The 27784-nt window shown below is 54.1% G+C and overlaps 1 protein-coding gene and 2 non-coding genes across 12 annotated transcripts; all 3 read left to right on the top strand.

Moving 5' to 3' along the window:
* Positions 1-37: 37 nt before the first annotated feature.
* On the top strand, positions 38-27500 carry TNPO2 (transportin 2). 10 transcript variants are annotated; one of them, XM_045379895.2, is made up of 26 exons: positions 38-201; positions 607-718; positions 2964-3075; positions 5256-5331; positions 5415-5564; positions 9829-9935; positions 10029-10162; positions 10242-10323; positions 10397-10519; positions 10627-10745; positions 13876-13936; positions 14028-14193; positions 14399-14551; positions 18981-19206; positions 19410-19581; positions 20004-20090; positions 20173-20280; positions 20375-20533; positions 22859-22946; positions 23130-23228; positions 23757-23852; positions 24568-24643; positions 24864-24963; positions 25043-25117; positions 25258-25385; positions 25468-27500. In XM_045379895.2, the coding sequence occupies exons 3-25, from the start codon at positions 2977-2979 to the stop codon at positions 25363-25365; spliced, it is 2664 nt and encodes an 887-aa protein (XP_045235830.1). In that variant the 5' UTR covers positions 38-201; positions 607-718; positions 2964-2976; the 3' UTR covers positions 25366-25385; positions 25468-27500. The 10 variants fall into 10 exon arrangements, with proteins under 10 accessions (XP_045235830.1, XP_005588189.3, XP_073882132.1 ...); XM_005588132.4 differs by having other exon boundaries at positions 24538-24643; XM_074026031.1 differs by having other exon boundaries at positions 604-718.
* On the top strand, positions 19258-19327 carry LOC123570430 (small nucleolar RNA SNORD41). The gene has a single exon (XR_006694609.1). It is a non-coding gene; the product is annotated as a small nucleolar RNA SNORD41 (small nucleolar RNA).
* LOC135968702 (small nucleolar RNA ZL2) lies at positions 22988-23061 on the top strand. The gene has a single exon (XR_010583641.1). It is a non-coding gene; the product is annotated as a small nucleolar RNA ZL2 (small nucleolar RNA).
* Positions 27501-27784: the final 284 nt, after the last annotated feature.

Raw genomic sequence — 27784 nt, 5'->3', positions numbered from 1 at the left:
TGGCGGCTTTCTGCACGTGTTTCTCAGCCCAGGTTTCAGTCCAGCGCAACTGGCTACCTCGGAATCCCAACTGCTCCTTTAGGGTGTCTTCCTCGATTCTTCGAGTGGAGTTAGGCGCCTGCCGACACTTCCCTAACCTTGGAGGCCCAGTACTTGCTTTTCATGAATGAACGGAGCCGGGACTGACTTTGCCTACGGCGAGTGGGTTGAGATAGCGGTTCCCCTCCTTCAGGCAGGGGCAGAAATTGACCTGTGCCTCTCGAGGGTCAAAAAGTTCCTCAGATCAGGGCTGGGTTGTTCTTTGGGATTAGCGCCGGTGAATTCATTAAATATCGGCTTAGGGAGGGGCTGAATACAGTAAAAGAACAGCCTTGAACCTTGGAGGGTAAAGCTACGTTTTTAAGGAACAAGTTAGAGCTGGCCAGGTCATGCTTAACTTGGATGATCTCTAATCGCGCGAACTGCTCTTTAACCCATTTGACAAGTGGGGAAACTGAGGCTTCAAGTGGCAGGAGGTCTCCCACTTTGTTATCGGCAGGGCAGGGAGGGGAAACCAGGACGTTCCAGGGTCTCCAGCTCTTTACCATCTGCTCCTCTCTCGAGAAGGAAAAACGGTGTCCTACTGTCTTCAGACGTCGCAAGGATCGCGAAGATTTCTTTCTTCATGACCCTGCTCTTGCCAGAATTTCCTGCGCTGTTCCACCTCATTCAACTTCAGGTAGGGAAAGGGATGAGGCCTGGTTCAAAGTTTATTAGTTCATTTCGTTTTATTCAAAAATGTATATCCTTGTGGCTTTTTTATCTCCTTGTAAAAACTGCCCAACAGTACGGGAAAATAATGCAAAAATTGGTGGAGGCTTCTGTAGGAACCCGGCTTGTCTCAGGCACTTACTTTGTCCTGCTTTCTTTCCTTTGTCTCTGGGCTGTAAAGACCATGCTCAACTCTTTCCTTACGCGCACACAGCGTACTCCTCCCAAGTACCTCTGGATGGGGGAAGGGAGGCATATTTCAATTTTTAGTGGAGGAAGGTGACAAGGAGGTCGCTGGCTCTGGCCGAGGGGTTCCTGGATCCATCACACACAGAAAGTCCCCACGCGCTACCAAACTCCTGGTTGCAACTAAAGAGCTTGCGGTCAGGTCAGTGTAAAATGCTGGGAAAACGAGACACTGGGAGGACCGGCCGGCTAGAGAGGCCAAAGAAACGGCAACTCTTTCGTCACGTGACCGGGCCTCGTCTCAGCCCGGGTTTCCCAAGTGCCAGGGCACGTGTGAAGGTTGAACCTTCCGATTGGCTCGGCGGGACCAGTTTGAACAGAGTACGGGAGCCGCGGCGGCTCACCTACGGCCGCGTTTTTCTTTTTTTTCTTTCTTTTTTTTTTTTTTTTTTTTTTTAATTCTCTCTCTTTGGCTCCCTCCTTCCGCGCGAGTCTCTGGAGAAGCCGCAGCGCGAGTTGCCGCCGCTGCTGCCCGGGGCCGGGTAAGTGGGCCTCACTCAGCCCGACCCTCTTGGCCCCGGCTTGCGTCGACCCCCGCCGGGCACCGGGCCTGCGCCGCGCGCGGCCGGGGCGTCGGGGCCGCGCCCGACCGGGAAAGGCCGGGAACCCGGTTGGGCCAGATCCTCCTGGCTGCTAGAACGGGTCGGGCGGGGGAGGGGGGGAACTGAGCAGAGCTTAGGGGGTGGGGCCTCGAAGCCAGGCCATGTCGGGGCTCAGCAAGAAGAGGGCCAGTGGGACTGCTGGGGTCGGGCTGGAGGGGATCTGATTGGGGGAAGCGTCTGGGGACTGCTTGGGGCCTGATTGGGGGACGTCGCGAGGATCGGGTGTGTGTAGGGGCCTGTTTCGGTGGGGCTTGGTTGGGTCTGATTGGGGGAGGCCGCACTGAAAAGTTGAGCGGGGAGGGGGGAGGGGAGCTTGTTGGGCCCTGACAGGGAGGGGCGTCAGACTTCGGCCTAGAGGGTTTTCCTGGATCTGACTTCGAGGCGTCCCTGGGATCCGTTGAGGGGAATGCCCCGGGGGGTGTTCACCCAGGCCGAACTGGGGGAGGCTGCAAGGATCGGGCCAGGGGGTTACCGACACGAGGTGGTGGGGGACTCGGCCGAACTTGACTGGGAGAGGCAACAGAGATCCGTCAGCAGGGGTTACTGCTGACTGGGTTGGAGGGGATTTCAGGGAGAGCCTTGGCCAGACCTGATTGGGAAAGGCGACTGGGATCTGTCCAGGGGGCTCCTATAGTGGGTTGGTCGGGCTTGGCTGGCTCTCATTCGAAGAGGCAACAGAGACCTATCTGGGGACTGCTTTGGGCCTGATTAAGGGGAATTCTTAGAATTTGGCTAGGCCACAGAGAGGGATATCTGGCATCTGCTGAGCTTGAAGGGCAGGAACAGGGGACAGGAGAGATCAGGACGATCGTCTTGGGACGGTGCATCTGGGGAAGCTCAGAAATTGGACTAGGGCAGGAGGCCTCTGGGATTTGGCAGAGGTTAAGGGCCGAGTGTCGGGGGAAGGGGACTCTTCAGGGACTGTGCCTGCACGGAAGAGACCACGGGGGCCGGGGCGCTATCACGGTCTGGGGCGGGGCCCCTGGATGTGGAGGCGGCTGGGCCCTCGCCCAGCCGCTGCGAGGGAGGTAGAAGCCTTCGGGCTCGGAGCCGGGGTCGGCGGCATGGGCCACCCTGGGACGAGGGCTCTTCGCTGGGTCCCGTGAGGATCCGCCGGGCCCCGCCGCCGCCGCCTGTGGCCCGCTTCCACATCCCCCCTCCCGCGCTCCCGAGCCCGCGACTGCGCGGCCGAGGATGGCGCAGCTGGCGGGGACCCCGCACTTGGGCGGGCGTGGATCGGAGGCCTCCGCCTGTCCGCCGAGGGCGTTCCCGTCGTCATGCGGCCACCGCGGCCTCAGGGGCTCCACCTGGGTCTCACACGGAGCCCCAGAGACCCAGCGCTGACCCCGGCCCCTACCCCCGCAGCTTGCCTTGCGCCATGGACTGGCAGCCAGACGAGCAGGGCCTGCAGCAGGTCCTGCAGCTGCTCAAAGACTCACAGTCGCCCAACACAGCCACTCAGCGCATCGTGCAGGATGTATCCTTCCTTCCTTCTGGGGCTGGGGGAACCGGGTAGATGTATGCAGTTTCCAAAGGCCAGGGAGAGAAAGAAAGGGACTGACTCCCCCAGTCCCCAGATTTTTTCTGCTGTGAGGAGGATCTGCCCTGGACAGAGAAGGATTAGAATTCCTGGGTCCCATTTCCAGAGCTGTGGGGATTGTTATGGAAAATGATGAAAATTCCTAATGTTCATTGAACGCCAGCATCTACTCCATTAGCTGTTAAAGTAGGCCCTGGCCCTCACAGGGTGGCTCATGCCTGTAATCAGAGCACTTTGGTAGGCCGAGGCAGGTAGATTGCTTGAGCCCAGGAGTTTGAGACCAGCCTGGGCAATATAGGGAGACTCCCCCATCTCTACAAAAAATAGAAAAAATAGCTGGGTGTGGTGGCATGCACATGTAGTCCCAGCTACTTGGGAGGATGAAGTGAGAGGATGGCTAGAGCCCAGGAGGTAGAGGTTGAGGTGAGTTGAGATTGTGCTACTGTACTCCAGCCATCCTGGGCGACAGAGCCAGACCACGTCTCAAAAAAAAGATATAGGCCAGGCGCGGTGGCTCATGCCTGTAATCCCAGCACTTTGGGAGGCCGAGGTGGATGGATCGCCTGAGGTCAGGAGTTTTGAGACCAGCCTGGCCAACATGGAGAAACCCTGTCTCTACTAAAAATACAAAAATCAAGCCAGATGTGGTGGCAGAAGCCTGTAATCTCAGCTAGTCAGGAGGCTGAGGCAGGAGAATCACTTGAACCTGGGAGGTGGAGGTTGTAGTGAGCCAAGATCGCGCCACTGCACTCCAGCCTAAGTGACAAGAGTGAGAGTCTGTCTCAAAATAAATAAATACATAAATGTTTAAACCATGAGCATGACTCATTCCAAAATCTGGATTCCCTCTTTTTTTTTTTTTTTTTTTTTGAGATGGAGTCTCACGCTGTTGCCCAGGCTGGAGTGCACTGACGCGATCTCGGCTCACTGCAAGCTCTGCCTCCCGGGTTCCCGCCATTCTCCTGCCTCAGCCTCCTGAGTAGCTGGGACTACAGGCGCCCGCCACCGCGCCCGGCTAATTTTTTGTATTTTTAGTAGAGACGGGGTTTCACTGTGGTCTCGATCTCCTGACCTTGTGATCCGCCCGCCTCGGCCTCCCAAAGTGCTGGGATTACAGGCTTGAGCCACCGCGCCCCGCCTTTTTTTTTTTTTTTTTTTTTTTTAAAAAAAAGGTACCATGGCCTGTTACTGGGGAGAGCTGACTAGTAGCTGTCACTTTTTTTTTTTTTTTTTTTGAGACGGAGTCTTGCTCTGTCGCCCAGGCTGGAGTGCAGTGGCCGGATCTCAGCTCACTGCAAGCTCCGCCTCCCGGGTTCACGCCATCCTCCTGCCTCAGCCTCCCGAGTAGCTGGGACTACAGGCGTACGCCACCTCGCCCGGCTAGTTTTTTGTATTTTTTAGTAGAGACGGGGTTTCACCGGGTTAGCCAGGATGGTCTCGATCTCCTGACCTTGTGATCCGCCCATCTCAGCCTCCCAAAGTGCTGGGATTACAGGCTTGAGCCACCGCGCCCGGCGTAGCTGCCACTTTAAGAGGAGTGGGATTCTCCTTCCCTCTTCTGCTCTGGCTGGGTCTTCAGGAATAGATGGGAAACTCAGACATTTCTACCCAACTCCTTGTATGATTTTTTTTTTTTGAGATGGAGTCTTGTTCTGTCGCCCAGACTGGATTGCAGTGGCGTGATCTTGGCTCATTGCAACCTTCACCTGCTGGGTTCAAGCAATTCTTCTGCCTCAGCCTCCCAAGTATGTGGGAATAGAGGCACGCACACATCATGCCCGGCTAATTTTTTTGTATGTTTAGTAGAGATGCGTTTCACCATGCTGGCCAGGGCTAGTCTTGACCTTGTGATCCGCCCACCTCAGCCTCCCAAAAAGTGCTGGGATTACAGATGTGAGCCACCGCGCCCAGCCCCTTGTATGAATTTGACGTGTCTGAGATGCTCTGTGTCATTGTGGGCTTATTACGGAGTGGTGTCATTGTGGGCTTATTAGGGAGTGGGATCCCCCAGGAGCTAGCAGCCGGGTCCCAGTGGTCAGAGATAGTGTCAGGTACATAGTGAGGGGGCCTGGCCGGGGGAAGGCCTCTGTCTTCCAAGTCCCTTAACAGCCTGGCAGAAACTCAAACAACTCAATCAGTTTCCTGACTTCAACAACTACCTGATTTTCGTCCTGACCAGACTCAAGTCAGAAGGTACGCCCTCTGCTCCCTTCCATGCGATCGGGACCCTGCTTTCTCCCCCGTGGGCCCCTGAACCTCAGCCTTCCTCCTCCCAGATGAGCCAACGCGCTCTCTTAGCGGCCTCATCCTCAAGAACAATGTGAAGGCGCACTATCAGAGCTTCCCACCCCCTGTGGCAGACTTCATCAAACAGGAGTGTCTCAACAACATTGGCGACGCCTCCTCGCTCATCCGAGCCACGATTGGTGAGAGGGGCAGCGGGGGTTGGCCTCTGAGAACACACTGAACTCTCACTCTCAGACAAGAGGCTTCTCAGCATGTTAAGTGTAGTGCTTCATGGAATGCTCCAGCACCTTCTGTGGTAGTACTATTACTATTGCCATTTGATAGATGAGGAAGCTGAGGCACTGAGCTATTAAGAGACCTGTCTGAGTAAGCAGCAGAAGTCAGAAACAGCTGAGGCAGCACAGGGCCACGCTCTGGAACCACTCCCTCCTGAAACAGTCCTTCTTGCCTCTGAGACAGTCATGCAACATCTAGAACTTTGTATTAGGCCTTGGGCTGAGTGCTAAGGGTATAGCAGTTAAAATACGCAGGTATTCATGTTTCAGGTGCAACGTGAATTAGGTTTTCAGCAGACCCTTTTCTGACTCTTGGAAGGTGGCCTGAGGAAGTTACAGAAAGATGACTAAGAATTGGCCGGGCGCGGTGGCTCACACCTGTAATCCCAGCACCTTTGGGAGGCTGGGGTAGGCAAAACACCTGAGGTTGAGTTCAAGACCAGCCTAGCCAACATGGTGAAACCCTGTCTCTACTTAAAAATACAAAAAACTGGCCGGGCGCGGTGGCTCAAGCTTGTAATCCCAGCACTTTGGGAGGCCGAGACGGGCGGATCACGAGGTCAGGAGATCGAGACCATCCTGGCTAACACGGTGAAACCCCGTCTCTACTAAAAAAATACAAAAAACTAGCCGGGCACGGTGGCGGGCGCCTGTAGTCCCAACTACTTGGGAGGCTGAGGCAGGAGAATGGCGTGAACCCGGGAGGCGGAGCTTGCAGTGAGCTGAGATCCGGCCACTGCACTCCAGCCTGGGCGGCAGAGTGAGACTCCGTCTCAAAACGAAAAAAACAAAAAAAACCAAAAAAACCAAAAAAACTTAGCTGGCCAGGCACAGTGGCTCACGCCTGTAATTCCAGCACTTTGGGAGGCCGAGGTGGGCAGATCATGAGGTCAGGAAATCGAGACCATCCTGGCCAAGATGGTGAAACCCTGTCTCTACTAAAAATACAAAAAATTAGCTGGGCATGGTGGTGGGCGCCTGTAGTCCCAGCTACTCGGGAGGCTGAGGCAGGAGAATTGCTTGAACCCAGGAGTTGGAGGTTACAGTGAGACGAGATGGTGCCACCGCACTCCTGCCTGGCAATAGAGCAAGACTCCATCTCAAAAAAAAAAAACAACAAATTAGCTGGGCATGGTGGTGAACATCTATAATCCCAGCTACTCAGGAGGCTGAGGCAGAAGAATCGCTTGAACCCAGGAGGCAGAGGTTGTAGTGAGCCGAGGTTGCGGCACTACACTCCAGCCTGGGCGACGGAGCAAGACTCCGTCTCAAAAAAAAAAAAAAAAGACTTTTGGCTGGGCGTGGTAATTCACGCCTATAGTCCTAGCACTTTGGGAGGCCGAGGCAGGTGGATCACTTGAGGTCAGGAGTTGGAGACCAGCCTGGCCTACATGGTGAAACTCCATTTCTACTAAAAATACAAAAAATTAGCTGGGAATTGTAGCTTGGTGGGGTACCTGTAATCCCAGCTACTTGGGGGGCTGAGGCAGGAGAATGGCGTGAGCCCGGGAGGCGGAGGTTGCAGTGAGCCTAGATCACACCACTGTACTCTATCCTGGGCAATGGAGTGAGATTCCATCTGAAAAATAAAAAGTGACTTTTAGTCCCGCAAAAACCCCCAGACCAGTAGTATAGGATCTGGACTTCCTGAGCTCATTCTATGTGCCAGGCTCTTCTCTAAGTCATTGAAACTTACTGATAACCAGGCTGAGCGCGGTGCCTCACGCCTCTAATCCCAGCACTTCAGGTGGATCACCTGAGGTCAGGAGTTTGAGACCAGCCTGGCCAACATGGCGAAACTCTATCTCTACTAAAAATATGAAAATTTGCTGGGTGTGGCAATGGGCACCTGTAATCCCAACTGCTTCAGAGGCTGAGGCAGGAGAATTACATGAACCTGGGAGGTGGAGGCTGCAGTGAGCTAAGATTGCGCCACTGCACTCCAGCCTGGACTACAGAGTGAGACTCCATCTCAAAAAAAAAAAGAGAAAAATAAACCTACTGATAACCTTAGTTAGGAGGCTGGTTTTCTTTTTTTTTTTTTTGAGATGGAGTCTCGCTCTGTTGCCCAGGCTGGAGTGCAGTGGCGCGATCTCGGCTCACTGCAAGCTCCGCCTCTGGGGTTCATGCCATTCTCCTGCCTCGACCTCCCGAGTAGCTGGGACTACAGGCGCCCGCCACCGCATCCGGCTAGTTTTTTGTATTTTTAGTAGAGACAGGGTTTCACCGTGTTAGCCAGGGTGGTCTCGATCTCCTGACCTCGTGATCCGCCCGTCTCGGCCTCCCAAAGTGCTGGGATTACAGGCGTGAGCCACCGCGCGTGTCCGAGGCTGGTTTTCTTTATCTCTTCTGAGGGCTGGAAGCGCTGAGGTGCAGAGAGTGAGGAGATGTGGCTAAGGTTCCACGGTCCTCACTATACCTACCCACTGCAGGGAGCACCTTTCTGTCATGGACAGTTTCCACCCTTGGGAAACAGTGCCATCTTGTGGCAGTAAATAACCATCTCTGCACTTAACAGAACCCATATCCAGCTCTGTCACCAGATACGTGCACTGTCCTGGCACCTCAGATGCCTGCTGTATGTGACTCCTGGATGTCTAATAGGCAGTACAAGCATCCCTGCCACCTTCCTGCCTTACCTCCTTTCCCTCTCTCCCCTCCCACTCTCTGCCCAGCCCCAGTGGCTCCTTACCTATCTGTTAGCACATCATGCCTGTCCTTACGCCAGGCCTTCGCACCATAGAGTCCTCTGCCTGAGATGCCCTTTTCCCAGAGACCTGGATGATTCCTCCCTTGCCTGCTTCACCTCCTTCAGGTCTTGCCTCGATATCAAGATGTCACCTCAATGAGGCCTGCTCTGGCCACCCAATTTAAAGTTGCTAGCTTCACCTACAGCCCTTTCTCACCATCTTTTCTGCTATATTTCTCCCCTTTAGTCCTTGGCATGTGGCCCCTCCCAGTTGTTTGTTTTTGTTTTTGGTTTTTGAAATGGAGTCTTGCTCCGTCCCGGGCTGGAGTGCCGTGGCGCGATCTCCGCTCACTGCAACCTCCGCCTCCCAAGTTCAAGCAGTTCTCCTGCCTCAGCCTCCCGAGTAGCTGGGATTACTGGTGCCCCCCACCACAGCCAGCTAATTTTTGTATTTTTAGTAGAGACGGGGTTTTGCCATGTTGGCCAGGCTGGTGTCGAACTCCTGACCTCAAGTGATCCACCCACCTAGATCCCCTAAAATGCTGGGATTACAGGCATGAGCCAGCTATGCACGGCCCGTCCCAGTTTTTTTGCTAATTTATCTTTACTTCGTAGCTTACTTCCAGCTCCCAAGGGTGACGATTTTGTGTTTTGCTCTGTGCTGTGCTTTAGGGCCTGGAACAGAGTTGACTCACAGTAAGGTTCAGGGTGCTTACTGAGTCAAGGAGTACCCTTCTACCTATGTCAAGGCCAGGAGCGGTGGCTCACGCCTGTAATCTCAGTGCTTTTGGAGGCCGAGGCAGGAGGATTGCTTGAGGCCACGAGTTTCAGGCCAGCCTGGGCAACATAGTGAGATCCCATCTCTACAAAAAATGTTAAAAATTAGTTGGGCATGGTGGCATGTGCCTGCAGTCCCAGCGACTCAGGAGGCTGAGGCGGGAAGATGGCTTGAGGCCAGGAGTTCGAGGCTGCTGGGAACTATGATTGTGCCACAGCAGTCCAGCCTGGGCAGCAGAGCAAACTCTATCTCTTAAAAAAAAAAAAAAAAAAACAGGCCGGGCGCGGTGGCTCAAGCCTGTAATTCCAGCACTTTGGGAGGCCGAGACGGGCGGATCACGAGGTCAGGAGATCGAGACCATCCTGGCTAACATGGTGAAACCCCGTCTCTACTAAAAAATACAAAAAACTAGCTGGGCGAGGTGGCGGGCGCCTGTAGTCCCAGCTACTCGGGAGGCTGAGGCAGGAGAATGGCATGAACCCAGGAGGCGGAGCTTGCAGTGAGCTGAGATCCGGCCGCTGCACTCCAACCTGGGCGACAGAGTGAGACTCCGTCTCAAAAAAAAAAAAAAAAGGGGGGGGATGTGGAGGGCATACATGGGCTAGGGGACAGAAAGGCAGCACTGGGGGTGCCCAGTGGGAGGGGAGGTGCTGGGCAGCCCCCGCCCGGCCTCAGGCAGCGTCCTTTCCTGGCCGCCCCAGGCATTCTCATCACCACCATCGCTTCCAAGGGTGAGCTGCAGATGTGGCCCGAGCTGCTGCCCCAGCTCTGCAACCTGCTCAACTCGGAGGATTACAACACTTGTGAGGTAGGCGAGAAGCCATAGATGGCCGGAGCGGGTATGGGGGGCTGGGACCACCACCCACCACCCACCTTTGTCTCTCTGCCCCTCTGCACTCAGGGAGCCTTTGGAGCCCTGCAGAAGATCTGCGAAGACTCATCAGAGCTTCTGGACAGTGACGCGCTCAACAGGCCCCTCAACATCATGATCCCCAAGTTCCTGCAGTTCTTCAAGCACTGCAGTCCCAAGATCCGGTGGGTGCAGCTCTCTGGGGGCTTCAGGGAGCCTGGAGTGGGCAGGTTCAGGGTGACCCGTGTGTCTGCTCCCCGCCAGGTCCCACGCCATCGCCTGCGTGAACCAGTTCATCATGGACCGGGCTCAGGCGCTGATGGACAATATTGACACCTTCATTGAGGTGGGACGCTGGGCTGGGGGTGGACAGGGTGAGGACCAAGGGCCCCTACAGCTGACCCTTTTCCTCCCTGCAGCACCTATTTGCCCTGGCCGTGGATGATGACCCCGAGGTGCGGAAGAATGTGTGCCGCGCCCTGGTGATGCTTCTGGAAGTGCGGATCGACAGGCTCATCCCCCACATGCACAGCATCATCCAGGTGTGCATGGTCGAGGCCAGCCCAGGAAGGCAGGCAAGGGGCCGGTGGCAAGGGTCAGGGAGCCACCCCTACCCAGGCCAGGCCTCAGCTTCTCCCCGCTATCACAGTACATGCTGCAGAGGACCCAGGACCATGACGAGAACGTTGCCCTTGAGGCCTGTGAGTTCTGGCTGACGCTGGCCGAGCAGCCCATCTGCAAGGAAGTCCTGGCCTCCCATCTGGTCCAGTGAGTACTGCTGCTGTCTACTGTCCCACCCCAGCTTCGACCCCTTTCTATGCCTCTGCCTTCCCTTCTGGTCACCTGCTATGCTTCTCTCAGTCCACATCCTTGTCAGTTTATATTCAGTGTATATTTATGTGTAAGTGGCAAGAATGCCACTTTTTAAAGACTTCAAAATTAGGTAACTGTTAGGTGGAAAGAAACGAAAAATCAATGGCCGTGCACGGTGGCCGACGCATGTAATCCCAGCATTTTGGGAGGCTGAGGCATGGCGGTCACGAGGTCGGGAGATCGAGACCAGCCTGGCTAACATGGTGAAACCCCATTTCTACTAAAAATACGAAAAATTAGCTGGGTGTGGTGGCCCACGCCTGTAGTCCCAGCCACTCAGGAGGGTGAGGCAGGAGAATCGCTTGAACCCGGGAGGCTGAGGTTGCAGTGAGCCAAGGTCACACCACTGCACTCCAGCCTGGGCGATAGAGCAAGACTCCGTCTCAAAAAAAAAAAAAAAAAAATCAACAAAGGCTTCAGGTGTGGCTGTATCCAGGAGCTCAAAGGATATGAAAGGCATCTATGTGGTCTCAGATCTGCTTCCCTTGTGTTGTCTTCATTCTTAGGCACATAGGTACAACCTTTCCTCTGGGTAGTGCTGTAGCCTTCTGTGCCCTTGCAGCTTAGGAACTTCCGAGTAAAGCAATTTTTGACCAGTGCTTCCAACAAAAGTCCTAAAACTAACCCTCCTTGACAAACTTGGATTGCTTGCCTCTCTCCAAATAATTTTTTTTCCTTTTTATTTCGAGACAAAGTTTTGCTCTGTCATCCAGGCTGGAGTGGAGTGGCATACTTATGGCTCACTGCAGCCTTGACCTCCCAGCTGAAGCAATCCTCCTACCTCAGCCTCCCAAGTAGCTGGGATTACAGGCACATCCCACCACACCCAGCTAATCTTTTCTAAGTTTTAGTAGAGATGAGGTCTTGCTAAGTTGCCCAGGCTGGTCTCGAACCCCTGGCCTCAAGCAATCCTGTCTTGGTCTCCTAAAGTGTTGAGATTACAGGCGCGAGTCACTGCACCCAGCCCCCAAGTCATTGTTATTACTATTTTTTAATTTTTGTTTTTGAGGTGAAGTCTCGCTCTGCTGCCCAGGCTGGAGTGCAGTGGCACGATCTCGGCTCACTGCAACCTCTGCCTCCCAGTTTCAAGAGATTCTTCTGCCTCAGCCTCCTGAGTAGCTGGGATTACAGGTGCCTGCTACCATGGTCAGCTAATTTTTGTATTTTTAGTAGAGATGGGGTTTCACCATATTGGTCAGGCTGGTCTCGAACTCCTGAGCTCGTGATCCGCCCCCCTCGGCCTCCCAAAGTGCTGGGATTACAGTCGTGAACCACTGCGCCTGGCCTTATTTATTTATTTATTTATTTGTTTGTTTGTTTAAAACACAGAGTCTCACTCTGTCTCCCAGGCTGGGGTGTAGTGGCATGATCTTGGCTCACTGTGACCTTCATCTCCCCGGATTCTCCTGCCTCCTGAGTAGCTGAGACTACAGGCGTGTGCCACCAAGCCCGGCTGATTTTATGTATTTTTAGTAGAGACAGGGTTTCACCGTGTTAGCCAGGATGGTTCAAGCGATTCTCTTGCCTCAGCCTCCTTAGTAGCTTGGATTACAGGTGCTTGCCACCATGCTCAGATAATTTTTGTATTTTTAGTAGAGACGGGGTTTCACCATGTTGTTCAGGCTGGTTTCAAACTCCTGAGCTTGTGATCTGCCTGCCTTAGCCTCCCAAAGTGCTGGGATTACAGGCATGAGCCACCGTGCCAGGCCAATTTTTTATTTTTAGTAAAGACTGGTTTTCACCATGTTGGCCAGGCTAGTCTCGAACTCCTGACCTTGCGTTCTGCCCACTTCGGCCTCCCAAAGTGCTAGGATTACAGGCGTGAGTCACTGCTCCCAGCATATTTTTGTATTTTTATTTATTTATTTATTTATCATTCATTAAAGGTGAGGTCTCACTATATTGCCCAGACTGGTCTCAAACTAATGGTCTCAGGCAATCCTCCTGCATTGGTCTCACAAAGTGCTAAAATGACAGGTGTGAGCTCCCATGCCCGGCCCCAAATTATTACTGATAACACTCTAGGGCTGGGTGGACGGCTCCTGGGGAGTGATGAGACCTAGATCAGCAGGTGATGAAGGCTCTGTCACTTCCAACTCTGGGCTGCAACTGAGGGGCTGGCTGCCTAGTCTGTTTGCTCCCCTACCCTGGCTCGTCTCTGCCCTGTCTCAGGAAAGTGGCCAGGAATAGGAGTGCACGTCCCTGCCTTAATGTTGTGCTAGGGACTGGGCACCACACCAAGATTTTCAGTGTATTCAGGGGTCTGTAATTCACTGAGTGGCCAGGCCTGGGTCAAGAGCTTTCCTGCAGGCTGAGTGCCATGGCTCACGCTCTAATCCTAGCACTTTAGGAGGCTGAGGCAGGAGGATTGCATGAACCCAGGAGTGTGAGGCTGTGGTGAGCTGTGATTGCACCAGTGTACTCCAGCCTGGGTGATACGATTAGACCCTGCTTCTTAAAAAAAAAAAAAAAAAAAGCCTTTCTTTGGAGGCAGGAGCGGCATCATTTATATCTTTTTTTTTTTTTTTTTTTTTTTTTGAGACGGAGTCTTGCTCTGTAGCCCGGGCTGGAGTGCAGTGGCCGGATCTCAGCTCGCTGCAAGCTCCGCCTCCCGGGTTTACGCCATTCTCCTGCCTCAGCCTCCGGAGTAGCTGGGACTACAGGCGCCCGCCACCTCGCCTGGCTAGTTTTTTGTATTTTTAGTAGAGACGGGATTTCACGGTGTTAGCCAGGATGGTCTCGATCTCCTGACCTCGTGATCCGCCCGTCTCGGCCTCCCAAAGTGCTGGGATTACAGGCTTGAGCCACCGCGCCCGGCCCTATATCTTAATCATAGAGACAGAGACCAGGTTCTGATAATTCCCCAGAGGGAAATGGATCGATGTGCACCTAGCAGTATCATCATGCTCTGCAGGGTCTGCTCTGTGGCTGATTGGTGGGCTGGTCACCCTGTTGGCACCTGTTTGCCTCCCCCCAACTTTTGCCATGGCCCCTGCATCCCCATAAACAGCCCCTCTCTGTGCAGGTTGATCCCCATCTTGGTGAATGGGATGAAGTACTCGGAAATTGACATCATCCTGCTCAAGGTCAGGCAGGGCCCACCCAGCAAGGGTGGGCGTGGTCATGGGTGTCATGGCTGTGGTCCCCAAAGTACTTAACAGTCTGCCTGTCCCCCAGGGGGATGTGGAGGAGGACGAGGCTGTCCCTGACAGTGAGCAGGACATCAAGCCACGCTTCCACAAATCACGCACGGTGACACTGCCCCACGAGGCTGAGCGGCCTGATGGCTCCGAGGACGCGGAGGATGACGACGATGATGATGCTCTCTCCGACTGGAATTTGAGTGTGTGCCCCTACCTGGGGGTGGGGGTGGGGTGGCAAGCCCAGGACTCCCTCTTGGGAGGTGACTGGAAGCTGAGGCAGAAGCTGATTAGAAGCTGATCGTGAAGATTCTGATCATGATCTCTGATCCTGGGAGTACAGTCAAGGAGGTCGACCACCTGCCTGAGGGGCCGCCCTGAGCCTTCCCGTTGTCTGCCCTTCCCCAGGGAAGTGCTCAGCGGCCGCACTGGACGTCCTCGCCAATGTCTTTCGGGAGGAACTGCTGCCCCACCTACTCCCGCTACTCAAAGGCCTCCTCTTCCACCCCGAGTGGGTGGTCAAGGAATCGGGCATCCTGGTGCTGGGAGCCATTGCCGAGGGTGAGTGCACCTAATCTCTGAGCCCCATGCTGGCATGAGACTGTAGGGCTGGCCCACATTACTAGCCACACCAAAGGCTCAGTTCTTTCTGGAGGCCTACTCACCCCACTCCAGACAGCTCTGAGATCTCTATTCTCCCCTTGGTTTTGGGCCTGAAAGGATCCCCTGGAATCCCACAATGCAAGGCCTCTTGTTCATTCTCAGAGGCAGGCAGTTCTTTCATGTTGTAAGCATAATTACAGCAACAACGATAATAACAGCAGGCACAGCTGCATGCTTGCCCCGTGCACTTATATAGACAAACATCCTTGGCCCTCACCAGCACCTGATGAGGTGGTTGCCGGATCCCAGTTTCAAAGATGGGGAAACTGAGGTACAGAAAGATTGATGCCAGTTCCTTACAGTCACCCAGGGTGCATCTGGGCCTTAAACCTGTTCCTGGCTGCCAGGCTGGCCTGCCAGAATCAGTAGTAAACCGTGGTAGGTGGTGTTTCATCAAATTCAACCCGGTGTCCTGTAATCGGTGGGGTTTTCAGGCTCCCATGGTCCCGATGGGACATAAAACTTGTTACAGGAGGGCTTTGTGAGTCCGTTGGAGGCATGATATGCCATTGCCTTAGCATCCAAACCTGTGCCAAAAATTTCAGGCATGGCAGCAAAAACCCTCAACCTTGTAAGCTTTCAACATTTGTTTAAAATTTGTCTAGTTACTGTGGTGCACGCCTGTAATCCCAGCTACTCAGGAGGCTGAAGCAGGCTAATTGCTTTAGCCCAGGAGTCTGAGACCAGCCTGGGCAACGTAGGGAGACCCTCTTTCTACAAAAATTGTTTTAAAAAGGCCAGGTGTGGTGGCTCATGTCTGTAATCCTTGAACTTTGGAAGGCTGAGGCAGGCAGATCGTTTGAGCCCAGGTGTTCAAGACCAGCCTAGGCAATATAGTGAGACCTCATATCTACCAAAAAAAACCCTTAAAAACCTGATAAAATTAGCCAGCATGGTGGTAAGTTCCTGTAGTCGCAACTAATTGGGAGGCTGAGGTGAGAGGTCAAGGCTGCAGTAAGCCATGATTGCGCCACTGTATTCCAGCATGGGGAACAGAGTGAGACCCTGTCTCCAAAAAAAATTTGTCTAAGGAAATGTTTCGACATGTATTATGTGTTTAATGTATCTGATATCTCATGTTAATAGGGTATATATCACGCAATACGCTTGTATATGTTAATAGATTACATAAGCTGTGTTATCTATTTTTTTGAGACCGAGTCTTGCTCTCTCGCCAGGCTGGAGTTCAGTGGCATGATCTCAGCTTACTGCAACCTCTGCCTCCCAGGTTCAAGTGATTCTCCTGCCTCAGCTTCCCGAGTAGCTGAGACTACAGGTGCATGCCACCATGCCCAGCTAATTTTTTCGTATTTTTAGTAGAGACAGGGTTTCACCACCTTGGCCAGGATGGTCTCGATCTCCTGACCTCATGTTCTACCTGCCTTGGCCTCCCAAAGTGCTGGGATTACAGGTGTGAACCACGTTGCCCAGCCAGCCACTGCGCCTGGCCTCTTTTTTTTCTTTTTTTGAGACAGTGTCTCACTCTTGATCGCCCAGGCTGGAGTGCAATGGCATGATCTCGGCTCACTGCAACAATACTCCTGACCTTGTGTCGCATGAGCTCCTGGGTTTAAGCAGTTCTCCTGCCACAGCCTCCAGAGTAGCTTGGGATTACAGGAATCCTCTACCAAGCCTGGCTAATTTCTTTTTTTTTTTTTTTTTTTTGAGACAGAGTTTCACTCTTACTGTCCAGGCTGGAGTGCAATGGCGCAGTCTTGGCTCACTGCAGCCTCCACCTCCCGGGTTCAAGAGTTTCTCCTGCCTCAGCCTCCCGAGTAGTTGGAATTATAGGCGTCCACCACCATGCCTGGCTGATTTTTTTGTAGTTTTAGCAGAGACAGGGTTTCTTTCACCATGTTGACCAAGCTGGTTTCGAACTCCTGATCTCAGGTGATCCATCCACCTCAGCTTCCCAGAGTGCTGGGATTACAGGTGTGAGCCACCGCACCCAGCCTGTATTACATGTTTATGGTAAAAATATCTATAGGAGTTGAGCTCAAACTGGTAAACATAGATCCTGTGTCTTGGATTGTTGGGGGATGTGCTATTATCTTCATTCTCTTTACATAAAAGAGCAGTGTTCGTGATCTTTTAAAAAAAAAAAAAAAGGCTGGGTGTGGTGGCTCAAGCCTGTAATCTCAGCACTCTGGGAGGCCAAGGTGGGTGGATCACCTGATGTCAGGGTTTCAAGACCAGCATGGCCAACATGGTAACACCCCACCTCTACTAAAAATACAAAAATTAGCCAGGCGTGGTGGCACATACCTGTAGTCCTAGCTATTGGGAGGCTGAGGCACGAGAATCACTTGAACCTGGGAGGCAGAGGTTGCAGTGAGCGGAGATCACACCACTGCACTCCTCCTTGGGGGACACAGCGAGACTCTGTGTCAAATAAAACATTAAAACATTTTTTTTTTTTTTTTTTGAGACGGAGTCTCGCTCTGTCGCCCGGGCTGGAGTGCAGTGGCCAGATCTCAGCGCACTGCAAGCTCCGCCTCCCGGGTTTATGCCATTCTCCTGCCTCAGCCTCCCGAGTAGCTGGGACTACAGGCGCCGCCACCTCGCCCGGCTAGTTTTTTGTATTTTTAGTAGAGACGGGGTTTCACCGTGTTAGCCAGGATGGTCTCGATCTCCTGACCTCGTGATCCGCCCGCCTCAGCCTCCCAAAGTGCTGGGATTACAGGCTTGAGCCACCGCGCCCAGCCAAAACATTTTTTAAAAGGGCTGGGCAGTGGCTCATGTTTGTAATCTCAGCACTTTGGGAGGCCAAGGTGGGTGAATCAACTAAGGTCAGGAGTTCGAGACCAGCCTGGCTAACACGGTGAAACCCCGTCTATACTAAAAATAGGAAAAATTAGCTACGAGTGGTGGCAGGCGCCTGTGGTCCCAGCTACTCGGGAGGTTGAGGCAGGAGAATTGCTTGAACGAGGGAGGTGGAGGTTGCAGTGAGCTGAGATTATGCAACTACACTTCAGCTTGGGCAACAGAGCAAGACTCTGTCTCAAAAAAAAAAAAAATTAAAAAGTTAAACAAAAATAACATGAAATAGAAAAATCACAAACGGGCCGGGCGCGGTGGCTCAAGCCTGTAATCCCAGCACTTTGGGAGGCCGAGACGGGCGGATCACGAGGTCAGGAGATCGAGACCATCCTGGCTAACACGGTGAAACCCCGTCTCTACTAAAAAATACAAAAAACTAGCCGGGCGTGGTGGCGGGCGCCTGTAGTCCCAGCTACTCGGGAGGCTGAGGCAGGAGAATGGCGGGAACCCGGGAGGCGGAGCTTGCAGTGAGCTGAGATCCGGCCACTGCACTCCAGCCTGGGCGACAGAGCGAGACTCCGTCTCAAAAAAAAAAAAAAAAAGAAAAATCACAAACGACCAGGCGCACCTATAATCACAGCACTCTGGGAGGCTGAGGCTGGGGGATCATGTGAGGTCAGGATTTTGAGACCAGTCTGGCCAACATGGTGAAACCCCTCTACTAAACCATCTCTACTAAAAATATAAAAATTGGTTGGGTATGGTGGCAGGTGCCTGTAATCCCAGCTACTTGGGAGGCTGAGGCAGGAAAATCACTTGGGAGGCAGAGACTGCAGTGAGCCGAGATCACGCCGTTGCACTCTAGCCTGGGCAACGGAGCAAGACTCCGTCTCAAAAAAAAGAAAATCACAAACATCTTAAGAACTATTTCAAATGCAAAGTACCTTTATTCCATTTGGGTCACTGCTGCCCCATAAAACCCCACTCACTATGTAAGGGAGCCAATTTTGAATTAATGCATGACCAGATAAACTAACATGGGGCTCTTTGGCTGGGCGCGGTGGCTCACGCCTGTAATCCTAACACTTTGGAAGGCCAAGGCGGGTGGATCACGAGGTCAGGAGACCGAGAGCATCCCAGTCAACATGGTAAAACCCCGTCTCTACTAAAAATACAAAAAATTCCCTGGGCATGGTGTCAGGGGACTGTAATCCCAGCTACTCGGGAGGCTGAGGCAGGAGAATTGTTTGAACCATGAGGTGAAGGTTGTGGTGAGTCAAGATCGCACCACTGCACTCCAGCCTGGGCGACAGAGTGAGACTCTGCCTCAAAAAAAAATAAAGATAACCTGGGGCTTTGGGATGAGAGGCTTCTGCTGTTTCCCCTCCTGCGCCTGCCTTTCCCTGGCTCTGTGAAATGAGTCTGGGTCAGTGATTTAACCTCTAAGCCTCAGTTTCCCTATATGTTGTATGCAGCTGACTCTCTCTCCATAGGGTGGGTGTAGCTGGGCCTAGCTTGCTCCTGGGGCCCAGTCAAACTGCCCCCTCCTGGTTCCCTTTCCTTGTAGGCTGCATGCAGGGCATGGTGCCCTACCTGCCCGAGCTGATCCCGCACCTGATCCAGTGCCTGTCGGATAAGAAGGCCTTGGTCCGCTCCATCGCCTGCTGGACGCTGAGCCGCTATGCCCACTGGGTGGTCAGCCAGCCGCCCGACATGCACCTCAAGCCCCTGATGACAGAGCTGCTCAAACGCATCCTGGATGGCAACAAGAGGGTGCAGGAGGCGGCCTGCAGGTGACCCTGGACCCCTGATCCCACAGCCCCCACTCTCCCCCAGCCACCCCCTGGGAAGTGATGACACCTGTGACTGTTGATGTGTCACTGATTTCTCTCGTATTCGTACTGGCTGATCCTGAGTTGCCCTTCCCCACTGCCCATGGCCCAGTGCTACCTGCCATGGTCCACTGAGCCCCCCGCCTCATCCTCCCTCCTGCCAGTGCTTTCGCCACCCTGGAGGAAGAGGCCTGCACGGAGCTGGTGCCCTACCTCAGCTACATCCTGGACACACTCGTCTTTGCCTTTGGGAAATACCAGCACAAGAACCTGCTCATCCTCTACGATGCCATTGGCACCCTGGCCGACTCTGTAGGCCACCACCTCAACCAGCCGGTGAGACCCCAGAGCGGCTCCTGCCTCCTGATCCCTGTGCCCCTGGGCATCCAGTGACCTGGTGGCAACCCCGTGTTGCATGCCAGGGACGTGGCCATGACCTCGGCAGGCAGACAGACAGACCCGGCCCCGCCCTCGCCCTGCTCCCAGTCTAGTGGGGGAGAAAGACAGTTATGAGACAGCGTGGTAAGTGCTGTGCTTTGGGAACCAGGAGGCGGTGACCCAGGCTCCCAGGGGGGTGGGTTGGGGAGGACAGTGCTTGGACAGGTGAGAAGAATGAAGGCCTCCAGGTCTGGCCAGATGACAGGCCTTTCAGGATTCCATGAGCAAGGCGCTCAGGCCTCATCACTCGGGCAACAGGTGCCTGAGTCACAGTCTGCCACCCCGACCCAGGGAGCGCCAATTTCATGCTCCCTCTCCAGGAATACATCCAGAAGTTGATGCCCCCACTGATCCAGAAGTGGAATGAGCTCAAGGACGAAGACAAGGACCTCTTCCCCCTGCTGGAGGTGAGTGGGCTCCTGCCCCTCTCCCGAAGCCCATCCTGCCCACCCCGCCTGAGTTCTCCCCATCTGCCTTCCTCCCTGCCAGTGTCTGTCATCAGTGGCCACCGCCCTGCAGAGTGGCTTCCTGCCTTACTGTGAGCCCGTTTACCAGCGCTGCGTCACCCTGGTGCAGAAGACGCTGGCTCAGGCCATGGTGAGCACCCCCACGCCCATCACCTATGCTTCTGCATTGGCCTGCCTCGGGCCTGCTCTCCACTCACCCTTGCCCCGTCCCCATCTGTGTCTAGATGTACACCCAGCACCCCGAGCAGTATGAGGCTCCCGACAAGGACTTCATGATCGTAGCGCTGGATCTGCTCAGCGGCCTGGCTGAGGGCCTGGGTGGTCACGTGGAGCAGCTGGTGGCCCGCAGCAACATCATGACACTGCTGTTCCAGTGCATGCAGGTGGGTGGGGACCTGGACAGTGATGACACCCAGCAGCCTGCGTGGGCTGCCCCTGGCGGGGACTCAGGGCCTGGTTGTGCGCAAAGAAAATCAGGGAAAAGGGGCTGTTCTAATTATTTTAAACAGTGATCCGGGAGGCTGAAGCAGGAGGATGGCTTGAGCCCAGGTGTTTGAGACCAGCCTGGGCAACATAATGAGACCCCAGTTCTAAAATTTAAAAATTTTTTTTTTTTTTTTTTTTTTTGAGACGGAGTCTTGCTCTGTTGCCCAGGCTGGAGTGCAGTGGCCGGATCTCAGCTCACTGCAAGCTCCGCCTCCCAGGTTCACGCCATTCTCCTGCCTCAGCCTCCCGAGTTGCTGGGACTACAGGCGCCCACCACCTCGCCCAGCTAGTTTTTTGTATTTTTTAGTAGAGACGGGGTTTCATTGTGTTAGCCAGGATGGTCTCGATCTCCTGACCTCATGATCCGCCCGCCTCGGCCTCCCAAAGTGCTGGGATTATAGGCTTGAGCCACCGCGCCCAGCCCAAAAAACTTTTTTTAAAAAAGCAAACGGTATTGAAAATAGAAAATATGAGGCCAAGCGCTCATGCCTGTAATCCAGCACTTTGGGAGACCGTGGCAGGTGAATCACTTGAGGTCAGGATTTTGAGACTAGCCTGGCCAACATGGTGAAATCCTGTCTCTACTAAACATATAAAAATTAGCCAGGCATAGTGGCAGGTGCCTCTAATCCCAGCTACTTTGGAGGCTGAGGCAGGAGAATTGCTTGAACCCAGGAAGCAGAGGTTGCAGTGAGCTGAGATCATGCCACTGTATTCAAGACTGGACAATAGAGTGAGCCTCCGTCTCTTTCAAAAAAAAAAAAAAAGAAAACATGAAAGCCCAAGTCCCTGCCCCAGCACAGTTGGCTCTCCATATCTGTGGGTTCTACATCCCAAGATTCAAGCAACCTCAGACTGAAAATACTCAGAGGGGGCCGGGCGCGGTGGCTCACGCCTGTAATCCCAGCACTTCGGGAGGCCAAGGTGGGCGGATCACAAGGTCAGGAGATCGAGACCATGGTGAAACCCCGTCTCTACTAAAAATAGAAAAAATTAGCCGGGCGCAGTGGCGGGCGCCTGTAGTCCCAGCTACTCGGGAGGCTGAGGCAGGAGAATGGCGTGAACCCGGGAGGCGGAGCTTGCAGTGAGCCGAGATTGTGCCACTGCACTCCAGCCTGGGCGACAGAGCGAGACTCCGTCTCAAAAAAAAAATAAAAATAAAAAAGAAAATACTCAGAGGGGCCGGGCGCGGTTGCTCAAGCCTGTAATCCCAGCACTTTGGGAGGCCGAGACGGGTGGATCACGAGGTCAGGAGATCGAGGCCATCCTAGCGAACATGGTGAAACGCCGTCTCTACTAAAAAAAATACAAAAAACTAGCCAGGCGAGGTGGTGGGCGCCTGTAGTCCCAGCTGCTCAGGAGGCTGAGGCAGGAGAATGGCGTAAACCCGGGAGGCAGAGCTTGCAGTGAGCTGAGATCGGGCCACTGCACTCCAGCCTGGGCGACAGAGCGAGACTCCGTCTCAAAAAAAAAAAAAAAAAAAGAAAATATTCAGAGGAAAAATTACATCTGTACTGAACACATACAGACGTTTGTTCTTGTTATTATTCCCTAAACAATACAGTATAACAACTATTCCCATATTGTTGACATTGTATTAGATATAAGTGACTTAGAGATGATACTAAGTGTACAGGAGAATGTGCATAGGTGCATATGCAAACAGTATGCCCCCCGCCCGTCCCCCACCTTTTTTTTGAGACAGAGTTTCACTCTGTCACCCAGGCCGGGGTTCAAGCAGTTCTCCTGCCTCAGCCTCTCAAGAAACTGGGACTACAGGCATGTCCCACCATGCCTGGCTAACTTTCTTGTATTTTTAGTAAAGACAGGGTTTTGCCATGTTGGCCAGGCTGGTCTCAAACTCCTGACCTCAAGTGATCTGCCTTCCTTGGCCTCCCAAAGCGCTGGAGATTATAGGCATGAGCCACTGCGCCCGGCCCTAACACTATGCCACTTTATATCAAGGACTTGCACATTCGTGGATTTTGATAGCTGCAGGGACCTGGGAAAGAATCCCCCATGGACACTGAGGGATGACCGTTGGGGCACTGCCATCTCCCATTTGCAGATGTGGACTGGAGGCTAGGGAGGTTAAGGAAAACCTAGGAGCCCTAGAACTGGAAAATGGCAGAGGCTGGACATGCACCAGGGACTGTGCCCCCTCAGCTGTCGTGGTTAGGAGGAGGGGAGCCCAACCACACTGATATTTCTTGAATCCCCAGGACTCGATGCCTGAGGTCCGGCAGAGCTCCTTTGCCCTCCTGGGAGACCTCACCAAAGCCTGCTTCATCCATGTCAAGCCTTGTATTGGTACGACACTCACCTTGTCCCTAACCCATGACCCCAGCCCCGGCCTCAAGTGATGGAGAGCAATACCCAGGGATGACTGTGACATTGGGATGTATTCGTACTGTCTGATGGGGCCTGCTGGGCTAGGTCTGCAGCTTACCCCAGCTGGCCCTCCTGCTCAGCACTCCTGTTTCTCCCCACCAGCCGAGTTCATGCCCATTCTGGGCACCAACCTGAACCCAGAGTTCATCTCGGTCTGCAACAACGCCACCTGGGCCATTGGTGAAATCTGCATGCAGATGGGTGAGTGCCTGCTGCAAGTGGCAACAGGCCCCTCCCCATTAGCCTGTTCTCAACCTGGGGGCGGGAGCCTAGCTCTGACTGACACGGGAAGTCTCTGGGGGCTCGTCATGGGTGGAGCCAAGCAGAAAGGTCATTTGTGATTGGCTTCACCAAAGAGAAGGGATAGGAGGGTTGTTCTGATTGGACCGTTTTGTGTAGTTGGCTAAAAGACTCACTCGGATTAATTGGGTGACTTTGGCCCTCACTCGAATTGATTGGGTGACTTTGGCTTCTTTTCCTTTGACTTGGGCAGCGTATTCTCACCTTAGCGACTCCAGAGAAGTCTCTGATGTTTGAAGGGTGTGGATCTGTTCCTGGTTGACCAGGGATTCTGGGTGGGGATTAGCCGGAGAAGGTCTTTTGTTCCCTCACTGGTAGTGGTTGGCCAGTCTCTGGTTAGAACTGGGGTCAGTGAGTGACGGGGGCAGCCCCGAGCCCCCCCTGTGGGTGAAGGGGGCTGTGCAGGGCTCTGATTGGGTGCTCCCCCAGGGGCAGAGATGCAGCCTTATGTGCAGATGGTCCTCAACAACCTGGTGGAGATCATTAACCGACCCAACACACCCAAGACACTGCTGGAAAACACAGGTGGGCACCCGGCCCCGCTGCTGCCTGCACCCCTGCCCGTCTTCTGGAGGTGGGGTTCTGGGCTTGGAGGGGCATCAGAAAGGGCCTTGTCAAGGAACCAAGGAGGGTGTCTGGAAGTAACTGGAAGGAGGCACTGGGAGAAGCCCCAAGAAAGATGCAGCCTCAGGCTGGGTGCAGTGGCTCACACCTGTAATCTCAGCACTTTGGGAGGCAGATCACCTGAGGTCAGGAGTTCAAGACCAGCCTGGCCAACATGGTGAAACCCCATCTCTATTAAAAAATACAAAAATTAACCGGGGGTGGTGGTGCGTGCCTGCAATTCCAGCTACTCAGGAGGCTGAGGCAGGTGAATCGCTTGAACCTGGGAGATGGAGGTTGTAGTAAGCCAAGATCATGCCACTGCACTCCAGCCTGGGCAATAGAGCAAGACTGTGTCTCAAAAACAAAACAAAACAACCACCAAAGAAACCAAAAAGGAAAGAAAAGGAAAGGGAAAGGAAAGAAAGATATATGCAGAGAGACCTGGGAAGAGACTCAGGTGTGATGGGGAGGACCCCTGGCTGGGCCAAGCTTGGGGGACCAGGGTGGCTGCAATAACCATTCCCTTGGGGCTCATGGGGCGGGGCTTGGTGCCTCGTGCCAGAGGCCCCGCCACGTACCGTCCCGGGGCCGCTCGGGGTTGCAGGTCGTCTGACGAGTCCCTCTGCCATTCCAGCCATCACCATCGGCCGCTTGGGCTATGTGTGCCCCCAGGAGGTGGCACCCATGCTGCAGCAGTTCATCCGGCCTTGGTGTGTGTCCACGTGTCAAGCCTGCTGTGTGGTGGGCGGGACGGGCCCAACTCCCTCCCTCACCTGTGCACTTCCAGCCCCATCTGCCTACTGACTCCCTGCCCTGCCCCACCCCCACAGATGCATGTCCCAGGCCCACTCACTGATCCCCAGTGACCCAGCCCTCCACAGATGCATGCCCTGCCTGCCCTCTGACTTCCAGCTGCTCACCTTCCCACAGGTGCACGTCCCTCAGGAACATCAGGGACAACGAGGAGAAGGACTCAGCCTTCCGCGGCATCTGCATGATGATCGGTGTCAACCCGGGGGGCGTTGTGCAGGTTGGGGCAGCTGGGCTCTGAGGGCAGGCGCGGGCGCTGGGCTCGGGCGGCCCCTCACCTGGGATCCGTCACATTTCAGGACTTTATTTTCTTCTGCGACGCTGTAGCCTCCTGGGTGAGCCCGAAGGATGACCTTCGGGACATGTTTTATAAGGTGAGGCTCTGGGCCCTGATCTAGTTCTGGGAGCAGGCAGGGGTGAGACCATCTGGTAACAACGGGGCCTCGGGTTGGGGGAAGAGGTGCACTCCCCTTGTTCTCCTCCTGCCTACCCCTCACCACCACCCTCCCCACAGATTCTCCATGGCTTCAAAGACCAAGTTGGGGAAGATAACTGGCAGCAGTTCTCTGAGCAATTCCCGCCGCTGCTCAAGGAGAGGCTGGCGGCTTTCTACGGGGTCTAGGTGATCATGGAGACTGCCAGGTGAGGAGGCCGCAGCTGGCGAGCCAGCACTGTCTTGGGGGCCAAAGGATCCCAGACCATGACCTTCCTCCTCCCCCTGCAGGTTTCTGTCTGCGTTGTCGTTGGAGGGATTACTGGGGAGTGCGCTGCATCCAGAAGTCGCTGTGCCCTGGTTGAGGGGGGTTAGGGAGGAGTGAGTGGGACTCAAATCCAGATGCCTTCCCCGTCCGTCCGTCCGTCCGTCCACTTGCCCTCCTGGCAGGTGGGTGGGGCCACCATGCTCATCCTACAAATGGGGAGGTGGGGGGGACTTCTGGTGGGCAAGGGCCCCTGGGCTCTAATAGGGTCATCTCTGGCAGCCCACTTGGGCCAGCTACATGGGAGGGAGGAATCTACACAGCTGACCGAATCCAGCTTCGGATGAGGTGAGGGAGGAGCAGGTCAGGAAGGGGACCCTTGTAGGGACGCGTACACTCACACGGACACACGTGGCCACACGCATGTGCGAGTGCCATAACCGGCGAGGCTGGGCCAGCCGCTCCACCATTTCCCCGACTGCATGGAGACAGTAGAATTAGTGAACCCCTGAGTTAACCCGTAAGGCCTTCCGTGTAACCTGCATCTAGAGTTTAAGAAGCTTCTGCTGTTTTGCCGGAATTGGCGGTGACTGGGGAGGGCTGGGTGGGTGGGGGGCCTCAGGCGGGATCTCGGGGCGGGGGGAGGAGGATGGTGACCTTGGGGGTTGCCCTGTCAGCACGCACATGCTTGGGACCTGCTCCACACACTCCCTGCCAGCTTTGTTGCAGCCTCAGCTGGTGTGTCTCCGTCCTTGTCCTAGCCTAACTCGCAGGGTGAGAACCACTGGAGTGGCTGGGGCTGGCCAGAGGTCACCCTTTCTGCTTCCTGTGTGCTCCAGTGGCTTTTGAAGACACTGGGCTGGGACCTTTTTCCTGAAGAGAGCTGGGTGTAGCCAGAGCTTCTGGCACCTACCCCTAGCATCTCCCTCTGTAAGCAGCTTCAGGGGCAGTCCGTTTCTCTGTGCTTCTGAAAGCCCCCTTCTTACGTTTCAGGCCCGAGTTTTAACTCAAGGGCCAGGGCAGGGGCATTTGATTGATGATGACAGAGGACACAGGTTTATGCTTTGCCAGCAAGAAGGAAAACCGAGGCTTGGCGGAAGGGAAAGGTGGTGTGTCCCCTGTTCCCTACTCCATCTCCCTGGGACTTCCTGCTCATCATAGTACCCAGTGAGCCCAGAGATCCTACTAGACTGGGTCAGCAATTCTAGAGAACCTTCCGGAATAGTCTGGGGACACGGTCAAGGTGGCAGGGGCTCCCCTAGAGAGGGTGGGGGTGTAGTTATTTCCCAGTTGGTCAGAAAACTGGGCCCTTAGCATTTTTTCCCTTTTTTTTCCTTCCTTGCTTTTTACTTCTTTGGGGAGCCCCTTGTGTTTTGGAGTTTGACTGGAGTCTCGCATCCTGGGGCCTGCTCCATCCATTCCTCCTGGGCCCCAGACCCTCCATCCTAGCCCTGTGTCTTTCCAGAGGCAGGGTCAGGCCCCGCCTCTATTCCAAGGGGCACTCAGTACACATTCCATAAATTAGCTGGGTGTCCCTGCCCGCCCACCCCATGAAACTTGAGCAGGTCTCTGGAAGCCATTTGTTTAAAAAAAAAAAAAAAGTTTTAAAAATACCTTTAATTTTCTGGTAATTCCAGTTCTTTGGAGCATCCTCTGCTGGGTCTTGGGGTGTGTGGATGGATTGGCTGTCTGATGGGATTGGTAACCCCTCACTACTCAAGATGCGGGGATACAAACACCTTCAGGGAAGGGGAGCCTGGTTCTTCTCGTTTTCCTTTTTTTTTTTTTTTTTTTTTTAAAAAAACTATTTAATTTTTTAATTTATTTTTGGTTATTTTTTGCACAATGAAGTTTCAGCTTCTCAACCTTCTCCCCTAACCAGGGCTGTGGACCCAGACTGGCCTTGAGCCACAGTCCCTCTTTCCCTCTTCACCCTCTTCCCCCTGCGGGCTCCCGGGTCTGTCCATTTGTTACTGTGCTGTGCTGGAGATTGGCGCCGAGGTGGCGTGATATTCAACTTGTGTAGAACTTTGTTGAGTAAAGATCAGTTTCTTGTGAACTCCTTAGTCTGTGGCTTCGTGTGTCCTTGGCTTTGGTAGTAAAGAAATGTGGGGGGCACCCGGGATACTTGAGAGTGGGAAGATAGATGAATGTGAAAGATGGAAGATTAAATTCATAACATATATGAAATGTGCAGCTCATTCTCTGGGACTTCAACTCACTAAGGGTGAGCCATTAGTATCACAGCCCAGGTTCAAGACGCCCCTCTGCTGTACTCTAAACGGAGTGGTAAGGGCTGAGGCCTTGCCGCACTCTTATCATCAGCTAACCCTGGGTCAAGGT

The sequence above is a fragment of the Macaca fascicularis genome, chromosome 19 (genome assembly GCF_037993035.2).
Source record: "Macaca fascicularis isolate 582-1 chromosome 19, T2T-MFA8v1.1".
NCBI classification, from domain to species: Eukaryota; Metazoa; Chordata; class Mammalia; order Primates; family Cercopithecidae; genus Macaca; species Macaca fascicularis.
The sequence above is the reverse complement of the archived record's forward strand: the minus strand, read 5'-3'. Positions and strand labels throughout refer to the sequence as shown.

What these genes read in the sequence shown, in the direction of transcription:
- TNPO2 (XM_074026032.1), top strand. Translation starts at nt 2,977, where the DNA reads ATGGACTGGCAGCCAGACGAGCAGGGCCTGCAGCAGGTCCTGCAGCTG. An exon ending in TGAAATCTGCATGCAGATGG is followed by an intron (nt 23,229 to 23,756) that starts GTGAGTGCCTGC and finishes GTGCTCCCCCAG; the next exon opens with GGGCAGAGATGCAGCCTTAT. An exon ending in GGCTGGCGGCTTTCTACGGG is followed by an intron (nt 25,360 to 25,467) that starts GTCTAGGTGATC and finishes CTCCCCCTGCAG; the next exon opens with GTTTCTGTCTGCGTTGTCGT.